This window comes from Vulpes lagopus, chromosome 10 (genome assembly GCF_018345385.1).
Source record: "Vulpes lagopus strain Blue_001 chromosome 10, ASM1834538v1, whole genome shotgun sequence".
In the NCBI taxonomy this organism is placed as follows: Eukaryota; Metazoa; Chordata; class Mammalia; order Carnivora; family Canidae; genus Vulpes; species Vulpes lagopus.
The window spans coordinates 95,403,889-95,426,680 of NC_054833.1; the positions used below are offsets into that span (position 1 = coordinate 95,403,889).

General features: G+C 41.4%; 1 protein-coding gene across 1 annotated transcript in view; it reads right to left on the minus strand.

Annotated features, from left to right (window-relative positions):
- The window catches only part of CDH13 (cadherin 13), a 1,001,392-nt gene that overhangs the window by 378,695 nt on the left and 599,905 nt on the right, over positions 1 to 22,792 (minus strand). The window contains exon 6 of the mRNA XM_041770316.1: positions 2,231 to 2,375. Within this exon, the coding sequence (XP_041626250.1) occupies positions 2,231 to 2,375 (145 nt within the window). The remainder of the gene's footprint in view (positions 1 to 2,230; positions 2,376 to 22,792) is intronic.

A 22,792-nucleotide genomic window follows, 5' to 3' on the forward strand; every position in this document is an offset into this window, starting at 1 on the left:
GAGAAAGGGGCAAAGTCACTGAGCTCTTCCCGGGATCAGCATCCCCTTCTGTAAAATGGATCCACTCCAGTGTCTATGATACCTAGGATTTCACCCGGCACGAAGGAGCAGGGCATTACTGAAATAGGAGAGACCATCATTCCCATAGCTGATCAGGGTTCACTGCTCCAACTTGTAAATGGTTTAGGTTGGAAATTCTACCCTCATCGAGGCTGAGATCCCTTAGAAGGTGCTAGGTGACCTAAGCAGGTTTTATCCTAAAAGTTTCCCACAGCATTTCCACATTCTTGACCTCAAAGTTGAATGAATCTATTTCAATTCCTGCTTTATAGCCAGACCCAGAGGAGCTGGAAAAAAAACAATGATTCAGGCCAAATTCTGCGTAGCTGAAAGAAGCCACACAGATGCCCGAGTCTTTATGTATTTTTATAGGATAATACCAATCATAAATAAAAGTTGGAGGTGGTTTATGTTTTGCTGGAGATCCGTCCACCCTAACCGAATTACTTTGTGCTTTAAGAAATTCAGTGTACATAAAGGATTCCATTTTTCTTTGAAAATGTGACATGTATATAAAGCAATAAAATTTGAAATTCTTTCTGAAACTTTAAGGAAGGGCACAGTGGGAGGAAAATTGGACATTGTCTAATCATATACACACATAATATACAAAGACACGCACACGCTCACAGCCGCCTCCGACGTAAGCACTGTCATTTACATTTAGAACACTTTCCTGGCCCGGCTCGAATTCCAGTCACTCACAGACAGGGCCCGGCACCACAGATGGAAACTGGGAATCATTTTCCTGCTCTGCTCAAACTCCAGCTTCTTTAATAGCTTTCCCCATCAGTTCCCCTGACTCGTCCCGCACATCAGCTTGTTTAAGAAAATAATCTGTGAACATCGGACCCAAATTCCAGGGTCTCTCCTACCTACCAGAAGCCCTCCCTCCTTCCACCAAAAGCAGCCACGGAGGAGAGGGGCCACGGGAAAGGTCTGCCTGAAAGTGACCTACCTTCACCTGCCTGCTTCCCATCTTTTCTGGCCTATAGTACTCTTTCACCTCCTGGGCTCCTCCAAACGCCCCCCTAGCACCCATGGGCAATCCCAGATCCTTTTTACAGAATGCATTCAAATCCAGAAGGGAGAGCTAGGCTCCTGCCCCTGGGGAGCTGAAGAGGTGCAGGGAGACCCAGCTTCTTGAAGCTGAAGGGAGGTTTAGGCACCTTGTATACAATTACTCAAGGGGTGGTCTAGGCAGGTTACCATGACAACGCTCACTGAGCCTCATAGATCTACATGTTATTGATACATCCCATCAATTCGGTGAAGGGGGAAAATAAACCATCAAAGCAGTGCTCAGGCTTCCATCTCCCGCCTGACCAGCCGAATGACTTATTTGTTTGGGCATAATCGAGACACAGCAACAGTGATACTCTTCCTATGGTGCTTCCTCACTCAAATGTATTTTAAAGCTTAAAATCAAAGTCCAGTCTCATAATAGGGATTTTTCTACTTTGCTCTTCACTTCCTCAAGCATCCTACTCAGCAGTGACTTCTACTGCCGGTCACAGAATGCTTTTATTAGTATCTCTTGGGCCAAAAAAGAGAGCTCTAAATTCTGCAACCTTCCCTGATAGAAAGGTTAAGTGTGGGAAACAGATAAGAGGAGCTCTGTAGTAACATCACAGTAGGTGCATGTATTTCCAGAGAGAGAAATAAAATGTCTTGCCTTTGGCTGTTTGACTGAAGACAAAAGGTTTCTCCATGCACCTTGTGTAAGGGAAAAAAGTCCTACCTGTTTTTTTCCCCCAAAATAGCTCTTATGAAAAGACAATGATGAAAGGAGTAAGTAAGGAGCTTGGAGTAGGGACCTTAATTTTCTTCAAAGTCGTACCACACCACGAAGCGCAACCTTGGGCCCTCGCAAGGGTGAGCTACATATTTACAGTGTCCATCATCAGCCACGCATTAGAGAAACTTAGCTGTTGGCCATCTTTCAAAGGTAGCTTTCGGAGATGAAGCAAGAGATGTTCATAGCCTGCGACACCCCAGTCATGTTCTGAGTTGCAGATTTCCAGCTCTCATTTCTATCCAGGGAGATAACATGGGGGTGTTGAGGCATACGAACGAGTGGGAACAGCAACAAAACTGTCTCTAGAATCCCCAAAGGTCACAGGCTTCCACTTCCCAAGCCATCATGCTAATGTAAGCCAATCTAACATACCTGTCGGTGATCCTTCCATGACGTGGCCAACATAGGGGCCTTCCCGAAAGATTGGTCTGTTGTCATTCTGGTCAATCACGATGACTTCCAGAGGAACTGGCCCCTCCAGAGTTTTGCCATTGACATCAGTGGTCTCCACAAATAGCTATCGGAGCAAAGAGATTGGGGGAGGAAGAAGGCATTAATTCATTATGAAAATTGAAGTCAGGTTCTCTGGAGAAAGTAGGTTATATAAGCAATTTTATGAGCCCTTGGCAATATTCAAACTTCTGTCTCAATGGATAGTCCCTGGAACTAGAATAGAAACTAAACATTATAGAATAAGCGACAAATTTCAATCCATGTTACGTCCCTCTTGGGAAATGCACAATTAATTCATCAAATCTGCAAAGGAAGTCCAGAAAAGAAAAAGAGAGAGAGAAAACACAATCAGCCACAGTTGAGAAAATGTGCTTACATTGTTTCTGTTTTTTTCTAACATCATTATGCTTAAAAGAAATGTTATGCTAATAAAAATAATTGACTAAGCAGTTATGAACAGAGTACATTAAGAAATAACCGAAAGTGTTTATGGTAATGTTTAGGAGAAATTCAGGTCAGTAAGTATTTATAGAGAGCCTTCCTGAGGCAAGGAAGGCATTTGTGGGGTCCTGGGTGTGCCCCTGGGATTGCCACCCACCAGGCCTATGTAATCTAGGGGGGATTTCACGATCCTACGGAACACATGCATACAGAAGTACCTTCAGATCTCAAGGATGAAGAAAATAATAGCATAAAAAACAAAACAAAACAAAACCCAGCTATCTTGTTTGTCTTGGAAACAAGGAATTAGCTCATGGCATTTCCAGCGAGTCACAGCAGCCGTATGTTCTCATCTTCTGCACCTGGTTCTGCCTCGGTCTAACTCAGCGGCAGCAGTAACACTGCCTGGATGTGGGTGCTGCTCCCTGCTGCGTTCCTGAAACTCTGGCCCTTGGCGCGAGGGTCCCTGTACTTGGAACCCCAGCCCCACTTTTCAGGAGCTATGTGACCCAGAGCCAACCTCTTCCTCTCTCAGTTTTCTCACCTGTACGATGAGGTCAATGAAAAACACCCAGTATTGGGAATAATCAACACTCCCCAGTGCTTACTGGGCTCTCTACCATATAAACTCACTTGGTCTTCAGATGGTAAAACCATTATGATTCATTTGCAAGGAGGGAATGGACGCAAATTAGAGATTAAGTGGTAGGATCTGGATTTGATCTCATGCCATCAGCCTCCAGAACATGTACCTTTAGCCACTATAAACAATGTTTCTAAAGCACTTACTCTATGGCTCTCCCATGATTGGTCTCAAGAATACTAGCTGCTCCTACTGCGGTTATCAGCCCTACTGTCAAAACAAGCCCAAACTAGGAAAATGAAAGAGAAACACTTTTATTACAAATCAGCATGGTCGCCCCCCCACCTGGCGGCATTGCAAACTGGTATCATCCTTCTGGGAAGTAGCATGGGAAAATCCCAGAAAAGCTATGAAGGGCTCATACACTTTGTTCCTCCTTCTGGATTCCACTGCTGAGTCTATTTGAGTTAGGTTGCACTCCATATATGAAAACATTCACTGTATGGTATTTCATTATTAGAATAATAAATCACCACTGGCATCGCTAAATGCCTCGGGAAAAGGGGAACTGACCGAATGTTTGTTGCAACGCGATAGAATGCAGCGATCGGATAACATCATTATTCCACCTTGTTGATTGCCTGAGAATATTATGCGTAAATGCACAAAATAGCATGTGAAGCGTGCACGTGTAACGCGTGCGTGTGCAGAGAATTTGAAGGCAGTAAGCACAGACGAAACCAGGTATGCCTGGCTAGAAGAGTATCTTTTCCTCTTTTCCCTTTCACATTAATTCATCCTCTCAGCAGCAAATAAATGGGCTGAGCCTTTTAAGATCTACACACAAAGGAGAGCTCACTGAGTGAACTTCTCTCCTTTTTCTGCTGGTTTGTTTGTTTGTTTATTTATTTAGACTCTAAGGAATTCTGCTAAACTAAGGAAAACAAATAAAACCTCGGGGCAATTTTGTGTCCTCCCAAAATAGCCAAAGACTTGACTTTATCTCAACCAAAAAAACAGTGTCTAGACACCGAATATCTGGGATCTGAGTCCTAAGCTTCCAGTTGGTTTGCCTCCCTCCTCCGTCCTCCATTCCCACCCTGGGAGCTATTTTCGAGGAGGCAGCCTTGAGCCAGCGGCGTGTTGCTAGGGGTGACCGGATGGTAGACTTGCCCGGGTGCTGCCAAGACCTCGGCATAAACTTGTGAGAGTGCGGCGGGCAGGTGCAGAGACCTCCTGGACCTGCAGCCGCCTCATGCCAGCCTTGTAAGCAAGCCCCCTCGCCTGTTAGCACCGCCACCTGCCCCACCTGCAGTGGTTTGCCTCTTTCTCCCCATTCCCCCAGCCCTGCATGCAGTGGGGGATTTGTTTGCAAACTGGAGGGTGAGGAACCTCTCTGATTACCGCAGTTCCCTCCCGGGTCAGCTGGGGTCACGACCTCGGTCATGATCCCAGGATGACCTTCCTGACCCTTCCGCATTGCACAAGCTTTGGGCGGTCTCAGAAGCCACGAGTCAGGTAGAGAGGCCTGGGGTCCCTAGAATCCCCCAATGCACAGTGTGGGAAGTGAGAGCGGCGGACTCCAGGTCCATCTCAATGTAATGGAAAGACAAACAGAAACTAAGGAGGTATAATTGATTAGGATGAATGCAAAACGTGGAGACGAATGTCATAAAACCAGCTATGTATGGATACAACCCGAGAGTGTTTTATGTTACAACACTACCCTGAGGTTGACTCCTGGATCTTTTAGTGGAAAGTAGAATCTTTAAAAATAGCAAAGTGCTCATGGGGCGCCTGGCTGGCTCATTCGGCAGAGCATGTGATCCTTGATCTTGGGGTTGTGAGTTCGAGCCCCAAGTTGAGTTATATATATTATAGATATCATATATATAAATATATATATATATCACTATATATATTATATATATTATAGATATCATATATATAAATATATATATATATCACTATATATATTATATATATTATATATATTATAGATATCATATATATAAATATATATATATATCACTATATATATTATATATATTATAGATATCATATATATAAATATATATATATATCACTATATATATTATATATATTATAGATATCATATATATAAATATATATATATATCACTATATATATTATATATATTATATATATTATATATATTATAGATATCATATATATAAATATATATATATATCACTATATATATTATATATATTATAGATATCATATATATAAATATATATATATATCACTATATATATTATATATATTATATATATTATAGATATCATATATATAAATATATATATATATCACTATATATATTATATATATTATATATATTATAGATATCATATATATAAATATATATATATATCACTATATATATTATATATATTATAGATATCATATATATAAATATATATATATATCACTATATATATTATATATATTATAGATATATATTATATATATTATATATATTATAGATATCATATATATAAATATATATATATATCACTATATATATTATATATATTATATATATTATAGATATCATATATATAAATATATATATATATCACTATATATATTATATATATTATAGATATCATATATATAAATATATATATATATCACTATATATATTATATATATTATAGATATCATATATATAAATATATATATATATCACTATATATATTATATATATTATATATATTATATATATTATATATATTATATATATTATAGATATCATATATATAAATATATATATATATCACTATATATATTATATATATTATAGATATCATATATATAAATATATATATATATCACTATATATATTTGTTTGATAATTCAATTAACGTCTGCCTCTCTGACAGGGCCCACGAAGGCAGAGGTGTCACGAATATTCTTGGCTGTTGGCAAATCTTCAAGGCTAAGACCCAGTGCCTGCACATAATAGCCACCTGATCTCATGTTGATTGCAGAAAGCTGATTGCATGAAGCAGCAGTACCTCTTTAAGAGACTGGAGTCCAAAGTTTGGCCTCTGCTTGGGCCATCTGTCCTTTTTCTCCATCCCTGGCACGTAAGAGCTGATAATCGGTCCCGACTCCATGGACTATATAAGTCAGTTGACTGTGCAGTCTTAATTCATGAATAAGAACCACAGTGGATAACAATACCTAAGTACATTAATGACTTGTCTTTTAAAGAAGGGAACTACATTTCTTTGGTGTCCCATACATGTCTGAGCTTTTTATGCATTGTCTTATTTGGCTCAAAACAACCTGAAGAAAAACCCACTGCAGTAAAACCCAGAGAAATTTAAGTACTGGTCTAGAATCAAAAGCTAGTGTGTGATCCAGCTGGATCCAAACTTAGGTCTGACTCTAAAATTCGTGCTTTCTTCCACTATGCACCTGCTTGCTAAATGCTCTTTCATGGACTTCTCTCGCATTTTTGTTTCATTCTTTTTCCTATATTACTTACTTAATAGTAAATAGCTTTACATTGATTGCTGTGCTTCATTCTTGCCTCATCCACGGCAAAATTGCCCATGAATTTAGGTATATGATGGAGTTTTATAAACTCTATATAATATAAATATATATATATATATATCACTATATATTATATATATTATAGATATATATTATATATATTATAGATATCATATATATAAATATATATATATCAATATATCAATATATATATATATATATATCACTCTGCCAGTTGTGGCAGATTGGGGGATATTACGGCATCAACCTAGCTACATACAACAAGCTCCCCTAGAATGTCAGACTTTCTGAAAATAAAGAATCTTTCCCTCTTATAAATGTAGCTCTGAAATGACCATGGCAAATAGAATGGAGAGGGGAACATTGTATGCAAATCACCTCTAATCTATTTACAGCAAAATTGCTTTATCCAAGAGTGGAGACCTAAAAGTACTGCATGAACATGAGTTAATTCTCCCATTTCAAGGGCATTGTAGATGGGCACCAGGTTTCCACAGAAATGCAGAAGCCCATAGAAGTTTTTGTGAAAGGATGCTATTGTGAGTTTATTTATAATACATGACCTGTCAAGGTTGAGAATGGTGGAAGATTTTTAAAAGCCAAATTTTCTACCATGGATATAATATTTGTTGTCATCAGAAAGAAAAAGATACAATAAATCCTAACTTACTTCGTTAATGTGAAACTTAAATTACCCTTATGTTTTATATCTGAATTCTTATATATGTAATTAATACAGTATATTCATTTATTATAGGCCCCTTTGATAAAGACGTATGTAGTCCACATGGGTGAATGCCCAGTCAGATCATAAACAACTCGAAGGCAGGAACACTGTTATCTAGGTATTCCTTCTATGCATATATAAGTGCCTTGAATAGAGAAAACTCTGATAGGTTTTTTTGTTGTTGTTGTTTTGTTTTGTTTTGTTCAGAAAGGGAGAGGGGTGGGAGTGGGGAAAAGGGAAAGGGAGAGAGAGAGAGAGAGACTCTTAAGCAAACTCTACACTCAATGCAGAGCCTGACGTGGGGCTCAATCTCTTAACCACTCTGAGATCATGTCCTGAGCCGAAATCAAGAGTCAGATGCTTAACCAAATGAGCCCCCCAGGTGCCCCACTGATAGGTATTTTACTGCGTTTTTGTTTGCAAGTCTCATGCCCTTCACACCTACCAACACCTCACAAATATCAAACCAGACTTTTCCATTGAAGACATCCTCGTTGATCACTGAAATTACACTAGACTTCAAACCAGAAAGCCTGCCTTCAAATTTTGGCTCTACTACCATAGAGTGACTGTGGTTGGCAGAATAATGATCTTCCTAAAAATCTTCATGTCCTACTCCCTGGAGTCTGTGCATATATTAGGTTTCACGGCAAAGTAGAATTAAGGTTGCTGATCAGCTGACCTTAAAACAGTGAGATCAGCCTGATTATTTAGGTGGGCCTAGTGTGATCACCAGGGTCCTCAGGAGGGTGGGAGAAGCGAAGGTCTGAGTGATACAAAGTGAGAAGGGACTTGAGCAGCCATCATTGGCTTTGAAGACGGAGGAGGCCACCAACCAAGGAATGCTATAGTCCCTAGGCACTAGAAAAGACAAGTATCCTCCTGTATAGACTTCAGAAGTGAAGGCCGGCCTATTAGCATGTTGCTTTTAGCCCTGTGAGGTGCATGTTGGACTCTAACCTGTAGAAGTACAGGATAACAAATTTGTGTTGTTTTGAGTCAGATACTTACAGTAATTTGTCATAGCAACAATAGGAAATTAATACTATGATCACATAATTTTTTGTTCAAACTGGAACACTTTTTAGAATGAAGGCAAGTGCTGTTAACAATTAAGCCCAAACAGGTACAAACCAAGCCTGTTACATGGTAATCCTATGCTATTATCCTATTTAGGGTTATGTTAACCCTAAAACAGGGTTACATGGTAATCCTATGTTATTGAGGAACTTTGACCTCCCAGGTCAATTGGCACATGTAACGAACAGTGTTTAGAATGTCATTCTCATTTTATTTTTTTGTTTCGAATGAAAAGATAAGTGAGTGTGTGTAGCACAGTTATTGGCACTTGGGAAATCCTAGGATTTGGTGACCTCCTTGTTCATTCGCTCCCAACGGACCTTTATTGAGACTTTTGCAAACATGAAGGCAGTACTCTCAATTCAATTCTGACTTGTCAGCCATCACCCCCTTCAAACTGCTTTTCTATCACAGTAATCCAGATTTCTCTTTGACACCAATTACTTGCATTTCAAGTTATTTTTCTCGGCTTTATTCATTTATTGAAGTTGAATCTCATTACGGACCAACTCCTGGAGAGTTCCCAGGGAAAAGATATTTTTAGCCCTTGTAACATTCCCCCTACCTTCACTTCTACAGCCTTGGTGCCATCTCCCCTTGATGGACTGGATGCAGTGTTTACAGCTCCCTCTAAAATGATCAAAGGGGTGATACAAGTCTCTGACTTGTTAGATTATTAATTAAAGATCGTGATGCTGTTGTCAAATGTTCTCTGAAAAGCTTGTTCTACTTAGACTCTGGTATTTCCTTTGACAATCTGAAATTTTACTTTTAAAGTATATTTTCCTCTCAGCATAATGAAAACATTTTTTTCTTACGTATGCATGCTCACAACCATGCTGGTCTTTAAGGGCATTTTTCTATTTAACTTTTGAAGTAATTTTAATTATGTGAAATAAATCTATGCAGATATTCAAAATAATTTTATTTAAGCAGCTTGGGCAAAGTCCTAGTGAATATCCTCTACCCCAAGAGGGGCACAGGCTGAAAATTTTAATTGGTTCAAGTAGAATTTACATAAATCATGGATATTGGAGTTATGCCAGGTCTATTAAGGATATGTACAAGGGTTAAGGGGATTTTTCTACAAAGATGAGAAATATAATACTTTTGAAAACAAAGCTGTAGGAGAAAATTACTGGAGATTTTATTTTTACTTGCTTTTCTTCTCCAAAAGCGAAATTTAGAGGAAGAGAATGAGATACCTTTTTTTTTTTTTTTTTTTTAGTTTATAGAGCTACACTCATTTTGTTAAATGATTACTAAAATTGTGTTTTTCTTTTTTAAGATTTTATTTATTTATTCATGAGAGACACAGAGAGGGAGAGGCAGAGACATAGGCAGAGAAAGAGAAGCAGGCTCCATGCAGGGAGACCGATGTGGGATTTGATCCCAGACCCAGGGATTATGCCCTGAGCCCAAGGCAGACACTCAACTCCTGAGCCACCCAGGGGTCCCTAAAATGTGTTTTATAAAACACGATATTCTCTAAAAATTAAGATTGATATATAAACATTTAAAGTATAGCTTAATAAATTTCAGGTGGATTACAGTAGTAGGAAAAAAAAGCCATTGAATATTTATGTAATAGAGTTGGGAAGGCCTTTCTAAACCAGTATTCAAGGCATAAATTTTGTAAATTATCAAGAGATTAAAATACTCAAATGCAAGTTTTTTATATGACTTAAAATATCAAAGTAAAATAAATAGAAAACTGAGAAAAACATTTGCATCATACAAAACAGAGGTTTACTACCCTGAATATATAAAAAGCTCATTAAAAATCAATAAGGAAAAAACAACAATTAGCAAAACAAGAAAACAAAAGAGCAACAACCATATTATAAAATTAAATGAGGTAATTTTTTGCTTATAACATTGCCAAAATAATTAGGAAAGCCCAATAATCAGTGTTTGGCAAACTGGTGAGGATGCAAATTCTCATACATGATTGACAACATTATAACGTCTTTCTGAAATGCAGTTTGTCAATATGCATCACAAGCTTTGGAAACACGTGATTTTGCCCGTAGATGTTTGGAGGCTATTGGTATGTCCCTGCTCCCCCCGGGGGCAGAGGGAAGGTGGTTGGCAAGGAGCAAGTGGCGTGGGGGACAATCAGTAACACGTATACGCATTTCAATACTGCTTAAAAATAGGAAACATTACAAACAACACCATGTTCTAACAGGATCTTGGTGCAATAAATTATGTTGCCTACACAAAGTAGAACATGATCTTGCAGAAACACTTCAGGGAATGAAAAATATGATAGGGTGCTCATGGTATAAAGTAAATATTTGATTGTGAAATAGTATGTACTTATACAATGTACTTCTTCAAAAAAAATAAAGACATTACACGATTAAGATCGTACTAAAATATTACCAGTGGTTTTATTGCAGTGATTTTTTTTTTTTTTACGTTGCTTCTCTACACTTTTCTAGACTTTCTATAATGGGCCTGGGTTAATTTCTGAGTTAAAAAGCATCTACAAAGTTTATATTAAAATTGCCTACAAATTGGCTACGGCTTATCACAAACAGGTTGCTGCGGAGTGTGTTAAACTTCAGGACATCTGGCGCCTCTCAGCGTTGATGATTAATGGGGAGCACGGGGACATCAAGTCCTCAGGATCACAGTGGAACACAGAGAGCGGCTGGCTTCCCCCCCCTCTCCTGGGTCTCTGAATTTTGGATTAAAAAAACTCTGTAATGTGGAACCTGGGCTAGTCACTTTATTTCCGGAGCCATTAAGGTTGTCGCTGTCTGCTCTTTCCCTGAAGCTTCACTTTTAATCTTGCTGATCACTTCCCAGAACCAGGAAAGAGCCCAGGCTTCCAGCACCCAGGCTGGAAGAGTTAGAGTCCTCTTTTAAAATGGGAGAGGAACCCATCTCACAGGGTTGATGTGAGGTAGACTACATGAGGTTTGTAAAGCACTTAGCAAAACACCTGGCCCTACCAAGTGCTAAATAAATAGGCGCTGCCAATTATCCTTAAAGCATTTTGCGAAGAAAAAAAAATCCCTGTAACGTCAGATTCCTGATTAGGGTCCACAGTCTCGGGCATCTAAGGAAAAGTCTTTGGTAGACTGCACGGGCTGCCTGTAGGAAGCTGAAGCTCATTGAGGATTAAGAAAGTGCCTCAGCCTGTTGGGAGCTCCATGAGGAGAATGGATCTGGCCAAGGTCATGAGCCCCGCTCATGTCTCTCCTTCCTGCCTGGCTCCCACCCCATTCCCAGGAGCCACATGATCCAAGGAAGGTGGTGGCACCGACTCCAGGCTCACACCGTGGGGACTCAGCTCCTAGATGCCCTCCTCATCTCCCTGGCTCTCCCCAGATGTCCAGTTCCCCATCCTCACCTTCACTGGCCCTGCCTCAGGGCTTAGGGCCGCCGTGCCCCCCGGGGTCTACACAGCATGTGGGTCGGCCTGTCTTCCTGCTCCAGTGCCTCCTTTGAAACAAGGCATAGAACTCTCCACCCTTGCAGTTGTGTCTATACCAGCCTCCCCTTCCAGCCTGGGGCTCCGCTATCCGTGGTCCTCTCTGACCTCGAGGATAGCGAGGGCAAATGCTTTCTTTTTCATGTTGAATTTTTCATTTTAAAATAAGTTTTACTCACATGCAGGTGTAAGAAAGAACACAGAGAGATACCCGCACGCTTCATCTGGTTTTCCCCAACGGTAACATCCCACGAACTGGAGTGCAGTATTGCCAGCAGAGCACTGGCACCGGTAGGGTCCTGGATCTGAGATCCCCTCGGCTTTATTTGTGCACATGTGTGTGTACGTGCACACATGCCTGCGTACTCAGTTCTATGCTCTCGTGCATCACCACAATCAACAGACAGAACGGTTCCATTTCTAAAGTGTTTCTTGCGTGGAAGAACAATGCTTTAACATTTTTATTTTGCATTTCACTTCTGGGTATATATACAAAGGGATTGAAAGCAGGGTCTTGAAGAGATAGCTTCATGCCCATGTTCACTGCAGCATTATTCACAATAGTCAAGCGGTGGAAGCAACCCGAGTGCCCATCAGTGCACGAATGGATAAGCAGAATGTGCTACATACACATACGTGATGGAATATTACCTACCCTTAAAAAGAAAATAAATTCTGCCCCATGCCACACACATGCTACAGCATGGACCATGAGGACGTTATACCGAGTGAAATAAGCCAGTCACAAAATGACAGAAATGTATGACTCCTCTTATATGAAGTATCTAAAGTAGTCAAGTTCATAGACACAGGACAGTGGTGGCTCCTAGAGGGTGGGGGAACGAGTTGTTATTTAATTGGCATAGAGCTTCAGATTTCCAAGAAGAAAAAGTTCTGGAGGTCTGTTTCACAACAATGTGAATATCATTAACATTATTGAACCATACACTTAGAAATGGCTAAGATGGTTTCATAATGTGCTTTTTTTTTTTTATCACAGTAAAAAAAAAAATTGCTTTGCGTGGGAATCACAGTAAAAACATTAGCTTTGCATGGGAATCACCATGGGCCTGACCCCAGGGATTTTGTAGGTTCTCAGCAGCCGGGTCTCTGCATTAATTAACTCACCCCAAGTCATTCTGAGGCAGCAGCCCTAACCACTGCTCTTGGGGAAACTCCTTCCAGGAAGCTCATCTCCTCATTTCATCAACAAACAAGGCTCTAAGGCCTCACAGGGACCATCTCTGGGTTTGGGCAGGTGGACCGGCAGGGCGTAGGTCCGGCACACTCACTCGCTGTGCTGGAGACGTGGATGGTAATGAGCAACACAAGTGATGAGGACCAGCTGGCTTCCAGGACGCAGCTGAGTCGCCCCTTTGTCCTTCCACTTTGTCTCCTTAAGCATTCACTGTCTTTGCAACAGGGTCCGTCAGCTGGTCCCATTGGCTGGGCCTTGTCGGCCCTGTGCCCAGCCCCCTCTCCTGGGCTGCTGTTTATCTCAGGCTCTGCCCCACCTGCCCTAGTCCTGGGAGTAGTCCTTAATTGCATTCTCTGCCCCTGGGCTAACAAACCCTCCCTATCCACTATGTGGCTTCCTTGGTTCCCTTTAAAAAAGCAAATGGAACTTTCTACTCTTCTGCTCCCACTCACCTGCATCCCAAGTCCTCGTGGTCCTGATGTGGACCTTGGAGCATCCTTGGCCACATCCTCCAGGGCTCTCCTGGAATCCTACCAGTGTAGTCAAATGCTCCTAGAGGTTCCTCAAGCCCATTAAGTTAATTCCCACTCCAGGGTCTCTGAAGATGCCGGTCCCTCACCTATAACACATCTTCCAAGGAGTTTTCATGACCTGCTCCTCATTCCATTAGCGCTTGCCTCAAAACAGAGGGCTTCTGACTCCTGGATCAAAACCCATCACTCCTCAATCAGTGCCCATCCCTCTGTTTCCATGGCTCTTGCTGTCACAGGCCTACCAGGCAGCTCTTTCTTTAACATCTGCCAGAATGACCGCTCACAGAGGGTGCAGAAAATGTAAGATGTGCAGAATGTAAGCTCATGAGGACAGGGCAGTTTGCCAGCCTGGTTCCCACAGCACAGGAAACGCGGTCTTGCATAGGGCAGGTTTTCAATAAATGTAACAAATGAACAATGGATGAGCTAAAGGCTTTGAGTTTAAAGGGAAATCTCTTTTTTTTCTTAGAGGACAGATCAATAGACAAGAAAGAGGTGACACCTGTCATTTGAGAATTCCCTGAGGTTGAGCCCAGCTAGGAGGCAATGCATTAAAGATTCAACAGCAGCGTGCTCTGGCTATTTCAGAGGAAGAAACCAAGTTCAGTGAAGTTGTTATAACTCTCTAAGAAGTGTGCAAACATATTTTACATGGGATTATTCATTGTTTGGCAATGACTGATAGAAAATGATTTTGTTCTGACACACATATTACTAATAAGCATATTTAAATGAATGAAAATAAAGCAAGTGGAACTTAATACAAATTCTAGCTCACCAAAGTGATCCCATCTGTCCCTGCCTTTACAAATGAGGCAATGCAAGCTACAGGAATTGACTCATATTTCTTGCAAAAATCCCTCTTTACCATTCTCATAACCCTAGGTCAGCAACTCCTTCCTGATTTTTCACTTGTGCACAAAAATGCCTCCAACAGCCAGACATGACTGTGTCATGATCAGATGCATTCTGTTAGATTCTTCTGGATTTCTACCCAGATTGCTCCGTCTTTTTTTCCTTTGGTCAGATGCCTCCAGCTTGGTGGACAGGTTCTGTGCTTCAGAATACAGACAGTCCACATTACATCCAGCCTGCATTTCGCTTTTTTCTAGACCATCCTGACTCCCCTGGTACTGTGCCACCATCTTCCTCAAGAATACTGGCCAGCCCAGAATGAAAATGCCAATGTCACTTGTTGCTTTGATCGTGACATTCTTTTCTGCATATTTCTGGGCCGACAGGAGAGAAACTGGGAGTATAGACCTACCCACCACCCAGCCTGTACAGCAAATGGCCCAGTAAGCATGCTACCACCGTGTAAAGGGCACACACTAATGAACCATAATTCGTCTGATGTTACTCTTCTCTGATGAGTTTTGTTAGGTTGGATTATGTGAAGCTGCAAATTTGGTAAGGTCAAAGATAATCAAATATTGGTAATTCCAGCTCAAATCTAGCCTGCTGTTGTTTTTGCAAAGGAAATATTGGAACACAGCCATGCTCATTCATTTACCTAGGGTCTGAGGCTGCTTTCCTACCAGAGCTGCAGCACTGAGTAGCTGCAAAACAGTCTGCCTGGCTCACAAAGCCTCAAGTATCGATTATCTGGCCCTCTAAAGAAAAAGTTTTTTGATGCCTATTTTTAGAACATTCAGTGCAAAGGGAGGAATCCAGAAACTACCCGGGGAGAAATGAAAGTTATGATGTAGACTATAGACACATCTTGACAACTTGAGGTCTTATTAGCTAAACTCTCTCTCTCTCTCGTGGTTATCAGTTATCAGCCTTAGGATTTTTAAAGCTCCTCTGTAGCCACCATTTGGTGGGATTAAACAAGCAACATATAAATAATTAATACACAAGGAAGGACATAATAAGGAGATTCTATTTAGATTGTGGGTGGGCTTGTCCAGAGAAGTCCTCTCTGATGGAAGCAGACAGAGCAAGATGAGGGAAAGAGCCTGCACAAAAGCCAAAGGGAGTGAGAGAATGAGAGATCCGGAGGGGACAGAGTGACCTGAGTTGAAGAGGTGGCCCGGAGTGGAGGGGCAGGGGGGCAGGTTAAGCATTTTGGCTTCTTTTCTAAGGGCAAATTAATACCGTTGGAACCTTCCCATGGAGCCACTTTAGCAAAAACAGTTTGGAAGTTACCATGTGACCCAGCAATCCTACTCCTAATCATACACCCAAGAGAAATGAACACAGGTCCACAAACATGCCCAGGAACGAAGGGCAGCATGCATTATCCATGTGTACCCAAAGGTGAAAACAATGCAAATGCCCATCCACAGTGAATGGATAAACATGATGTGGTCTCTTCATATAGTGGGATATTATTCATCCATAGAAAGGGATGAAACAATGACACCTGCTACGACACGAATTAACCTGAAATACATGCTAAATGGAAAAAGCCAGACACAGAAGGCCACATAGTATATGATTCCCTTTATATGAAATGTTGAAAATAGGCAAACCCAGAGACAGTAGTAGAATGGCGGTTGCCTAGGGTTGAGGATGACGAAGCAAATAGAGGGTGACAGCTAATGGAGAGAAGGTTTCTTTCGAGGAGACGAAGATGTTCTACAACTGATGGTGGTGATGGTTGTACAAGTCTGCGAATACATGAACACCCGTCAAATTGTATACTTTGAGTGAGTGTTATGACTTTATTAATGAACATTTGTTAAGCGAGCCCAGGGTGAGGGTTGGCGAGCCTCGGTTCAACACAGACCAGGAGAAACCAGAAGAGAAGCTTATTACCCACCAGTCTTGGAGCAGGTATATGGCACACCCTGAGGAGCCACATGGGGAGGTCAAGGCAGAGTGTGTATGGAGGGCACGACAGGACCTGGGGTACATGCTTTGATTAGATCTGTGAGTTCTGTGCTCTGGGGATCCAGACTAAGGCCAGATTGGTCAATTCAAACCAGAAGAGCAGAGCTTCAAAAACTTCACAGGGGTCTTATGTAAGAGGTGTGCCATGAGAAGACCCTGGGAGGCAGGGAACTGTGCATCACCAAGGCTATAGGGGAGTCACAGCAGGAATTCACATTTACACGTGCCCTAGGTGTTACCTCGAGCCTGCCATGTGTGAGGGGTATTTTCTGTCAAAGGCCCCCACAGGCTTCTAGGTCAAAGGACATTAGTGTCAAGGCAGCAATGCCACCAAGTGGCATTAAGCTAAACTCTCAGCATATGGCATGTGATTTCTATCTCAGTAAAACCACCAAAAATGAAACCTCTTCTGGGTTAGGATGCAGGGGATAGTATGAAGGAATAACTCCGATGTGAATTTTAAAAGATCGTTCTGGAAGACACATGGAGGATGGAAAGAAGAGGAGCAAGAGGACTTTAGACAGCATAGTCAGTCGAAAGTCTCCTGAAGAGTCCAGAAGGATGGTAATGGCTCTCACCGTGGGGAGGATTTCCTTTATGGAATAAAGGTGAAGAAAACTCGTGTTTATTTACACTGTTTCAATGTTATGTTCTACTTGATTCTGTGCTTTGGGACCGGTGGTTGAGAGTAGGCAATTTGGGTTTTAATCCCGTATATCTCACAGCTGTAGCTGGTTTGGGACCCCCCCCCCTCCCTCCATAACCATCGCCCCCAGTGTCTCAATTACAAAATGTCAATAGTAACACCTGACCAGCCTCCTTCATGGGAACAAGTTAGATAAATGGTTATAGAAGTATTTTCAAAAAAAAAAAAAAAAGAAGTATTTTCCAGTGCAGAGCAGTACATTTTGTGTGGATGCCAGGTTTCAGAGAATTAAAACTTAAAGGTAAACACTCAATGCCAACTAAATTAAACAAAATGTAATCCTCTGAAAATTCAGAAAGCAGCGCTAAACTCCTGAGGGCCTAGGAATCATTGTTATGAATATTAGTGATTAATTATAACCCGTAGGTACTGATGAAGTAGGAGACGGTCCTGACATTATAATGACAGTAGCATCACAGGCTGGATGAAGCTTTTAAAAAGGAACACGTTAGTAAAAGAAAATCAAGATGTTGCATCCTCTAGCAGATTTTTGACACTCCCATAGTTAATTCCCGCTCTGCGTGGCCATGGCTCACTGCAGAGACTCCCAGGGCAGCCTTTGGGGCACTGTTCACAGGGATAAACTGGGGCGATCCCCCTCCCCCAACTATAGAGTGTAAGGACTGGTTTTAGAGTCATCTTTGTCTCCTCAAAGTCCAGCATATAACTAGGAGCTCGATATTTGGTGCTTGAATAAATGAGTGACATTCACCAGTCAACGAACAAATGGACAATCATCAGATGACAAATGCACCGCAGGGCATTTGTACTTCTTCTTCTTGAGAAATAAGACTTGAGCACTGCCCCCTGAAGCTACTGATCCATTAATGCTTTCTGGCTGCTCCCTAACTACGGAAAGCAGAGGCCTCCTTGCAAGATGCCCCCTGTCTGCCTTCCTCTAATTTCCATTTCCATGGAGGGTGGCTCCTGCTGCTTTCAGACCGCTCAAGGGCTGCTCCAGGGAGACCCTAGCCTGCAAATGTCAAAGGCTTGAATCTCATCTCTAATCTCCTCGACAGACGTAATGTGTGTGTAGCTGGAGCACTTGGTTGCACTCCTCAGGTGCTTCTGAGCCCCTTAATTATCCCAGTGCTCTGGGCTGACCCGGAATGGCCCCCTTATTTTCCTGAGGCCAGTTATTTTTTCACTAAGTGAGTTTCCAGGCCACAAGGAGCCGAATTGAATTTCCTGCTCCTGTTGCCTTGCACAGCTGACCTAGAGGTCCCCAAACCAGGCTCTTACCACCTGATGAACTGTGGGCTGAATCTGGCCTTGACATATTCAATGGAGTTAGTTCTTACGATGTCTTAGAACTCATTTGCCAACATCTTAAAGCGGGAGTGAATAAGATTCTAGCTTTCCAGATTTAAAAAACAAAACAACAAAAAAAGGAAGAAATAAAGAGAAAAGAAAGAAGATAATAACAGCCTAGTGGCTGTTGTGCCCACATGGCAATCTGCTAAAATGGCAGTCATTCTCATTTTAATGGTCCTGTATTTGCCCCTGGCCCCCAGGACCCTTTATTTTCTTCCCAGAACTAAGGCCAAGTGAGAGTTTCCTTTTCTTTCCATGCTTGCCCTGTGGTTTTCTTATACCCTCACTCATTTGCAGTAATTTCCCAGGTTGTGGGTACCTGGGCTTTTAGCACCAGGGACCAGTGGGTTCCAGACCAATCTTCACTTCCTTTCACAGTTCAGTTACCTTATACTTTGGCTTCAAGATGATGCTTGTCATCCCCTTCTCTAATACCATAGTATTTTGCAAGAAAAATTAGCTGTGTAGCTCTTAGCACTCGACGTCAATTTAAATAATTCCTTTGCCAATGAATGATGTGTGACATGCTTGCAAAATGATCAATTTGCTGTGCTACTAATTAATTCTGTGAAATTACACCTTGCCAAGAGCTTTCTGGCCAACTCTGTCAAATGGTGTAAGGGAAAGTCAACTTTAGAAAGGTAATTCCTGGCAACCTGACCTAAATTAGCATATTAATAAGAGGCAATTGCTCCCCTGGGGGATGGATGCCAGTTGTAAAGGCCCAGCCCTTTACAAACTGGTTTTCAAAACGATAAGGTAAGACATCCACAAGTCCCCTTAATTGCAATCTTCTTCAATATGCATTCTGTGTACTTGATCAATGAACTCCCTGAAATGTTTCATTAACCTTCAGGTCTCGTTAAAATATTACCTGGTGGCATCATATGGCTTCTGTTCCCTTTAGTGTGTCTTTCAGAACTTTGCACTCTCTAAAGACTTCAAATTCAAACTACGATATTGAGCTTGGGATATTTTCTCTTCTCAGACTTAATCCACAATAGTTCCTAAACCCTTGCTTTCTTACATCAGCTCAATGGCTTCCGGCTTTTCTGTCCCAAGTTAGAGACCAAATGGGCTCCAACCGGGGGCTGATTACGTTGGCCTGCGGGACATGTTCCTGTTCTCATTGCTCACTCCTAGTCTCTACCCTGCAGTCTGCAACAGGAACTACGATGAGAGAAGCTCAAAGCAGCTGGATTTCTTTTTTTTTTGATTTGCAGCACTGATTACCGAAAAAAAGCCTTTAGAATATTTTATCAGGAAAAAAGTCAGTTCTTATAGAAATAATAGTTGTTGTTTTGTTTAAATGTTACTTGTTTATTTGAGGTGAGCAGGGAAATACTCTTCTCGGGTACTCAACGTTTTAAAATTATTATCAGAATCCTGCCATTTGTTCTGACCTATTTGTTTTATTCCTAAATCAGACGCTTTATCTTATATGCAGTTTACCACCCCCTAGCAATATCTGAGCCTCAGAACAGTTTATACTTCCCCCACATGGGTCTTGGACAAGAAGTCCTGTTCTTTGAACTGAGTTTTTGAAAAGATTTTATTTATTTATTCATAGAGACACAGAGAGAGATAAAGAGAGGCAGAGACACAGGCAGAGGGAGAAGCAGGCTCCATGCAGGGAGCCCGACGTGGGACTCAATCCCGGGACCCCAGGATCACGCCCTGGGCTGAAGGTGGTGCTAAACCACTGAGCCATCCGGACTGCCCTGGCCTGATTTTTTAAAGAGCATATAGTCCAAGACAGTCAGAGTCCAATCTGAGCATGACCAGTTGTGCCATGTGCAGTGGATTCACCTGAGAACTAACCAAAGTCCGATTCCTGGTTGTCTACTGTGGGTGGATGGGATTAATCACTGCATTTACTCAGAGTTTTTGAAGGTTTTGAATGAGCTGGTTTTGAATGAAGGTTTTGAAGAACTGGAAACAGTGATCTATTCACTTATCCCCTAAATTTTAACCTTGACCTGATTATTAATTTAAAGCCTATTCAAGCTTTCCATGTACTCGCATTCTTAAATCCATATGCAATTTATTTCTTTCCACCTGTCTTCTCTCCTACCTGGCATATTTCTTTGCTCCTGCTATTTCTGTCACAGCTTTGCATATATGACATGATGTTTTATGAAACCCGCTTCACGCCTCTATCACTAGTTTTGTTTAGTAATTTAAATCTTATTCTCCATGTTCTTAATGAAAAATATTGATGGTTTCAATATTTTACATTTCTCTCGCCAAGAAGTAAATTGTGAAGGAATGATTTACTATCCTCTGATAATCCATTCGTTCTGTTTCTAATGCACCCAGGAACATAAGGAGATGCTCCTGCTAGGATAAGAGGAAGCAGCTCACCAGAAGAAGTTGTATCTACTTTCCAGCCACGGCTTCAATGATTTCTCGATGTCTGCTTTGCAAACCATAAAACTGGAATGCTACCCTTGCCAGGCAGTGAACACTGGGGAATGAAGGCCAACAGAGGAAGGTCAAAGAACTTGACATCAAGTCCTTGACACCCAAACATGCAAAGATTCTGAAAATAGAATAGCAGTTATCATATTGTAGATAAATATGTGCACCAAAATAGAACATCCCTCTCAATTGTCATCAAGTGAGAGACAACAAGAAGCAAGAAAGAGGTAATACCTTGTAGGATGTCTGCCTAGAGAACTCTCATCCACCCTTCAAACCAGGCCCGGGTACCATTCACTCTCCCTGCAGTCTATCTATGACCCTGCTTTCATACAATTTTATATATGCCTTAATGTAATGAGTAATGATCAAATCATGATTTTTGTTCTGTTTTTTGTTTCTGTGAGCCCTTTAAATACAGAGACAAGATTTTACCTATTTTTAATTTTTTAGTACCTGCCGTAGAATCTGGAACAATCATTTAGGTTGGACCAAATGTGCCCATGAAGTCCCAAGCAGTGACTTGAAGAGGGTGGTGGCCCTACTGTCTGGCCACCGAGAGGGAAAATGCTTGTACCCAAGAGTACCAATGCCTGGCTGTTCGTTCCTGACAGATATCACCAGGGTTTGGAAGGATAATGTTAGAGTTCACCAAGCAAACCTGTCATTTGATTTCGACATTGCATGGGGGAGGGTACACTATGTAGCTGAGCGTGAGAACTGCCTCTAAGCAGGAGTCAGTGTGCCACAATCCTTTCAGATTGTCCTAGAGGTCAAGGTGGAGCCACAGAATGAAAGCAGCAACTTGTGTTAAATGGATAGAATTAGAGGGTTTCACTTGGGATCTTTCATTCAAATCAAGCCTCTAAACGTTCTGATTGTCTAGACTCCATATGAATCCCTCGCATTCTGTTTTCAGAAGATGGAAAAATAGAGAAGTGGGCTTTCACAGTAGAAATGAGTTTTAATTAACAGTTCAAGGTCAGACAGCCTCCAAATGCTAAAGTTCACCGAAAGATAAAAGAAATGGAGTGATTTGATTGAAAACTTAAAAAAAAAAAAAAGAAAAGAAAAGCTGTAGATCGATTTTCCCAGACAACTCAAATCAGCTGAAGCATAGGAAGAGCTTCCTGGCGGGAAATGAACCCCCATCACCTTGTCTGTCTCAACAGCGGCCACCTCAGCAGTTTGGATTCACTAAATACTCAGTATGTTTTAGACACTGTGTTATCATACACTGCTGTCTCTTCCATCTCTCTGATTACTTTCTGGAATGGACAGGTTCCTTCTCATCCACAGTACTCAAGGAGAAACTGAGGCTGACTGCAGCCACCCTCAGTAATCTTTCCTGTGGCTGAACACTAATGACCAAATCCAAACAGAAGCAGTGTGGGCTACGCAGGAAGAGGCAGGACAAAGCTCGGGCAGGACAAAGTCCCAGCGCTGTGGCTTGCTAAGCTAGGTGACCTTAAGACAATTACTGGGTCTTTCTGGGCCTCTGCTTCCTCATTTATAAATAAGAGCAGTGCTGTGGTCAACAGGATTATCTGCAGCTCTTGGCTGGCTGTCACTGTCATGCATCTTTAAGTGCCTCCAGAAAAGTTGGAAGAGTAGATAGCTTGACTCCAGTGACTTTGGACTTGGCC